Source organism: Phyllostomus hastatus, unplaced genomic scaffold (assembly GCF_019186645.2).
Source record: "Phyllostomus hastatus isolate PE091 unplaced genomic scaffold, TTU_PhHast_1.1 phas_scaffold_21, whole genome shotgun sequence".
NCBI lineage: Eukaryota > Metazoa > Chordata > Mammalia > Chiroptera > Phyllostomidae > Phyllostomus > Phyllostomus hastatus.
Window position 1 is genome coordinate 36,513,260 of NW_025334017.1, and position 6,000 is coordinate 36,519,259.

Below are 6,000 nucleotides of genomic sequence, written 5' to 3' on the forward strand. Positions count from 1 at the left end.
TCCTCAATCTCTATATTCACTGGGTATTACAGGAGAGGAATATGGCCATATTACATCCTTGTATCTAATACAAGGATGTATCTCTCATTCATTTTGTTAGGAGGCCAATTTGTTAGTAGTGATCCCCCTCATACAAGCTCCCAAAGTTATAGCATATTCTGGGATCTTATTAGTTGCATGAGTTAGGCTAGGCTAGGCTAGGCTGTAATAACAAATGTTTAGTGGATTGACACCATAAAAGTTTCTATCATACACATGATACAAAGTTTGATATAAGATGATTCCTCCCCCATTTGGAACAAAAGACCCCTCAGGAGCAAGATAAAGGGGGCATATCAGCTCTCAAATTCCTAAATGCAGACTGACAGGAGTCACTTGTCATATTTCACTAGCCGGGGTTAGTCACGTAGTTCCAGCTGACCTGCAGGGGAGACTCAAAGTCTAGAGGGCCATGCAGATATCTGATGGGCACGGATAGGGTCTCGCTGAATGAGTTTTGTGTAGAGCTTGCATTCTGTGTACATTACTGGGCGCTTTTACAATGGTCTTTAGAAGATCGTCTCATTATTAGAAATATAAGTTTGCAGTTCTATAGAATATGTGCAATTCTGGTCTTAGCCCCATTGAATCAAATGCTTTATGGACTTTTCTTTCCAACCTAACTGTTATTTTAGGAAACAGTTTTTCTAGGAGAGATCTCTAATGCAAAAAAATTCGTTCTGAGTGTCAATACTTCTGTTATTGAGACTGTATGACTGATCCAGGGTGGTGACTTGTGCAGAACGGGTGCTGGGGAATACTGATGAAACCAAACTGAATGCACCTGTTTAAATAGGTTCATAATTTACATTTTGGTTCCAGTTAAGGAATTTTATTTCGCGTTGAAAAATGTCTCTTAAATACTTTTGGAATCCAGGTCTAAAAACCAACAAACACAACCTAACAAATCTTTTTAAATTGACACAAATTGTAATCCCCGTTTTCATGATAAGTTCTCCACTGATAGAAGCTAGTCAAAGGCATTTTGGATGAGTATATTGGGTCCAATTCTAGACTTTTTCTTTTTCTTGTGCAGGATAATTTCTTCCAGACACAAACTAATTTATTTCAATTATCTGGGGCCATAAACCAGTGCAGATGATGAGGTTCAGTCTGAGCTCTGTGTGTGTGTGTGTGTGTGTGTGTGTGTGTGTGTGTGTGTGTGCACGCACCCAGACATTGGCTTCTCACTGGGAAACAGAAGCTCCATAGAGAGAACAAGGCTGACAGTGCTGTATTCCTTCTCCTTCAACATCCAAGAGGTGATAGAAAAGAATAGAGTCTGTTTTCTAGTTTCCTGAGCTGATTAAAAGCATTGCCCTCTGGGGGGGTGGGGTATGATTCGCTGTCCAGGGAACCCAGTGTGGGAAGAACTCAATGAGTAGAGGGAGAGGTTGCTTCTTGTAAGAGTGACTTTGCATCTTGGTGGTCTCAAAACTCACCCTGTGGTGGTAAAAGACCAACTGCTTTCATTGTGGGTGCTTTTTAGGACCTGCTGGGGAGAGTCGGCAAGGAAGCCCGGGGCCCCCTGGCTCCCCTGGACCGCGAGGTCCCCCAGGTCACCTGGGGGTGCCTGGACCCCAAGGTCCTTCTGGCCAGCCTGGATACTGCGACCCCTCTTCGTGTTCTGCCTACGGGGTGGGAGGTAAGTGCCGACCTCTGTGGGCTTTGAGCAATGTTTTACCATAATTGTACCATGATAGTGAAGGAACACTTTGAAAAGTAGACCAAATATGGCAGGGAAGCAGAACTTGAACTTCTCACTACCTTACGTTACCCAGAGATATCTTCTATAAAGTGCAAATTACTCTAAAGGTTACCTCTTTAAAGACCAGAAGAAGTTCAAAATAGCAGCCCATCTAAGTCTTCTTTGCTTCTAAATGGCAACGCACACAGACTTGGCCTCTGACCTCGTATTGGTCACTGGGGCACATGTTGAACATTCTTTGGGGCCACTCTGTCTATGTTACTGCTGTGATGTGGCCACGACATCTCGCCAAACATTCCTCTTGCATGGAGGAAGCCTCTCACTTAGAAGTTCCTCATAATTTAGAATCCCCTAGATTCTTTGGGATGACATCCTGCCCACCACATGCATCAATGACCAAAGATCGTTGTAAGAAGGAACAAAGTGGCCATGTTGTCCTTGTCTCATTACTCATTCCTGATATGAGATTCTGAAAAGATGATGCCTCTTAAAAACATCTGCAGGCTGCATGCTTGCGGGTGGGGTGATGAGACATTTTCTGACATAGTCCTTCTTGGAAGCATCAAGAGAAAGATTCAGAGACTGCTTTGAGGCAATGAACTAATCAGTCAATAATTTAAATTTTCTGCTTTAGGAGGAATTTAACCTTATGTGCCAGAGGAACTGGTCAGAGTTTTGCTGATGTGTTGTTCTCTGTTCATCTCTTCCCTCCCTGTTCTCTCAACTCTCCCTGTCCTTCATTAAGATCTGATCCCTTACAATGATTACCAGCACTGAAGGGGAACTCCTCCACTCTGATGACATTGGCCTGGGAAATTGGCTATGGATACAGAATTGTCCTGTTGATCACCACCGCCCCGCCCCCCGCCCCTAACAACGGGCACTCTGCTTCCCTGCCTCACCTGCTTCCCTTCTGCCCACTGTCACGTCTCTGGCCTTCCATGCTCCCGACACACACACAACGTTAATACGGGAACTTAACCAAATGCCCTGTCGATTATGATAGAAACAGACTGCTCCATTGTCGGCTTGGATATAGGTATACGATTGTGTACCAAGAATTCCTCCCAAACTCCCCTGTGTGAAGGCTCCAAAATAAAGTTACTTATATGTGCCTTCTCCTCTATCCTGTCCCCACACAAGATTAATGGGCACCTTCCTCCCTGACCACCTTACTCCAGTCTTCCTCTTATTACTTAACATCCCTACTGCCCCCTGGTGGTGGACTCCTAACATGAGATCGGTTTTTAAATTTTATTTTTCATAATTGTGCTGAGTTTTCAGGGGTCCTTTTGTAAATAAAACACATACTATTTAATCGTTTGGCTGTTACTCTACTTTTCTAACCATGTCTGTAACGTATCTGTCCCTTTCTTCTTTGACTAACCATCTGAAACTTCCGGGGAAAGGGACAAGCCGTGTGGTGGGTAAAGGTCGCTACCGCTTTCTACCCAAGCAGGATACCTCTGTACTGTAACGATCAAACCTACGTCTCTGCGGACCCGCATGAGGGGAGAATGTCAGGTTATGGTTTCTGGGTCCTATCGAGTCCCCACCCCCACTCTTCCTCTCTAGCGCCCCATCCTGACCAGCCGGAATTCACTCCCGTCCAAGATGAGCTGGAAGCGATGGAACTGTGGGGCTCTGGGATCTGATCGCCTGGCGAGGAACTGGAAGACCGACTGCGGGAACACTTCAGGGACCTTATTCAAGCAGAATGTCGTTATGTGGTTTGTATACTACCTTTTAGGGGCATGTCCTCCTTGGATACTGTTACTATGGACCAAAAAAAGTATATTTAAAAAAATCCCCTTTACCTAGGACACCATAGGGTTGATTTTCTTTGTTGTTTTGATGATGTGCCAGATTGTTTGTTTGTTTGTTTTCCAAAGAAGAATGCTCAGAGAAAAATTGGCAAAACAAAATTGAACGTGGAGCCTTTTCTGTGTTAGATTATCTCAAGTCCTAAAATGCAACAAGGCAGATGAGATTACACGCAAGTGTCCTAGCAGAATAAGAATTTAAAGAGATTCAGTATGCCATTTACCCCTACCTGCTGTAGCCTTGCTGAAAAGAAAGGGGGATATTATTGGAGAAACTACCTCTTGCTTAACTGATGTGTCCACCTCTGAGGTAACTCGTTTCTCTGCTGACCAAGAACATGTGTTATAAGAAATCCTTTCTGAATGTGGTGATATTGAAAAATAGATTTAGTGTTGCAGTGGTTTTTGGCATGTACAATAATGACTTTCCACCAGTTCTAGCACAAGCAGACCCAGTTTTGATGAACAACTTAAAGTATTTCCAAGGCTTGCCCTCCTTATCTACGTGGCTTACTTTGTACATGCAGATAAGTGTTTGCAAACCCATTTGCATTCTCTTTTGTAAGCAAATAAAAATGTAAAACATCACGTGTGGACTCTTTTTACCTTCGTCACCTTAAACTGAGCTGAGTTTTAACCAGAAGAATAACAGTTGCCTTCCTTCAGACAGGTACTCATTCGTTCATTCATTCATTCATTCATTCATTCATTCATTCATTCTGAGTGGCGTGTGGAGCTTAACAGAAGAAGCAGTTGACTTGAAGTTCATTCATTTGTAACCCACCAAACAAGCAATGGTAATAAAAGTGCAAGACTGATGCTAAATGTTGACTGATGGCTGACTGAAGAGCCCATATATCATCTGGTATAAAAAAAAAAGCCTGAAAAACACTAGAAGGCAGAAAGTGAGGTAGAATCTAATAGACTCTAACCCTGAAACTATAATTTATCTTTTGTTCACAAAGGAAAAAAGCTAAATTGGAGACAGATTTGGGTCCTATTATTTACTGTTGAAAACAGAAATGAAAGAGAACCATATGCTTAAGGTATGCTCTTCTGTCCCGTAGTGTCTTTCTAGTAACAGCTACTTTTAAATAGCAGAGACGGAGTCAGTTATAATGAGGAGCTGGATTCTTCCCAGATCAAGAAGCTCATCTGACCTCTTTTGGTTTCCTTCATCATACAGATCTGGTTTATGGCCTTCCCAGTGGAAGCATTCAAGCAGTAGGTTCTGCTTGCGGGCTTTTGGGGGTCCAGGCTGAGAGGTTTTTGGCACCATTGCAGAAATGAGAGAAAACGGTGAGCAGATAAGGAACAGATATTCCCTTTTAGTTACACAACAGGACTCCACGTGGAGAAAGCAGGAGTGGTAAAGAGAATGCTTGCCCGAGGCTGCTCAAGATGGCCTGACCCCGGTCACCTGAGAGAAGTCCTCCCTAAATGAGTGGTGTGTGTCACCAGTCACCTCACACCTTTGTATCTTGGATTTCTTAGTCTTTTAACAATTGAGTAGAGAGGAGATGTTCTGTGTGTTTTAGTGCTTGGTCCTTGGAAATTCAGTCTAATAAGGTGTCCCTCAAAAGCCTCAAAGTTTGTTATAAATGGTGCAGGATAAACCATTACAGGTTTAAGCCATTCATATCATTCTTGAGTCATGCAGACACGCTTGGTTTTGTTTTCCTTGGTGATCTAACTTTGTTTATTTAAGCTACAGGGAAGTTTCATTAGTTTGGAATGCGTCATCGCTTGAACCCACTAGATCAGATTTTTAGTGAGTGACATGTTCAAAACAAAAGGTGTAATTCAGGTTCAGGAGTTTTGTGTTTACCCTACATTGCCTTGTAATAAAATCTGATTTTGAATTGCATTTTTACTGACTTCCCTATTTTGACAGAAATACACTTATATCTTTTTGTGAAATAAAGCATCATTTCACAGAAAAAGACATTAATCTTCACTTTGTTTAGAAACTCAGTTTCTTTGGGGAATAATTATTTTAAGGTAGTATTGTTTATTCAGATGAGCTTCCACTTAATTCTGGGACGACTCTCCCTACCTCTTTCTTTTCACCCTCTGCTGCCCTACCTCATCCTTCCATAACCTGCAATAGTTTTACTTTTTATCTCCACTTTTATTTATTTTTTAGAGAGGGGGAAGGGAGAGAGAAAGAGAGGGAAAGAAACATCGATGTGAGAGAAAAACATCTATTGGTTGTCTCTTGTACATGAGGACCAAACTCCCAACCCAGACATGTGCCCTGACCGGGAATTGAACCTACAACCTTTGGCTTTGCAGGACGATGCCCAGCTAATCAAGCCACACCAGTCAGGGCCCAGGAACTGCTTCAGTTCTGAGGATAAGTCCATGAACAACAGAGCTGTGGCTTGTCCTTTCTGGAGCTTCCTCTCTGTTGCTGGAGAAAGACAGGAA

General features: G+C 42.7%; 1 protein-coding gene across 4 annotated transcripts in view; it reads left to right on the top strand.

Moving 5' to 3' along the window:
• The window catches only part of COL14A1 (collagen type XIV alpha 1 chain), a 195,185-nt gene extending 191,030 nt beyond the window's left edge, over positions 1–4,155 (top strand). For 3 of the 4 annotated variants that reach the window (XM_045861220.1, XM_045861219.1, XM_045861221.1), the window contains 2 exons: positions 1,529–1,684; positions 3,323–4,155. In XM_045861220.1, the coding sequence (XP_045717176.1) occupies positions 1,529–1,684; positions 3,323–3,402 (236 nt within the window). In that variant the 3' untranslated portion in view covers positions 3,403–4,155. The other variant, XM_045861222.1, reaches the window with a different exon arrangement.
• The last annotated feature ends 1,845 nt before the right edge of the window (positions 4,156–6,000 follow it).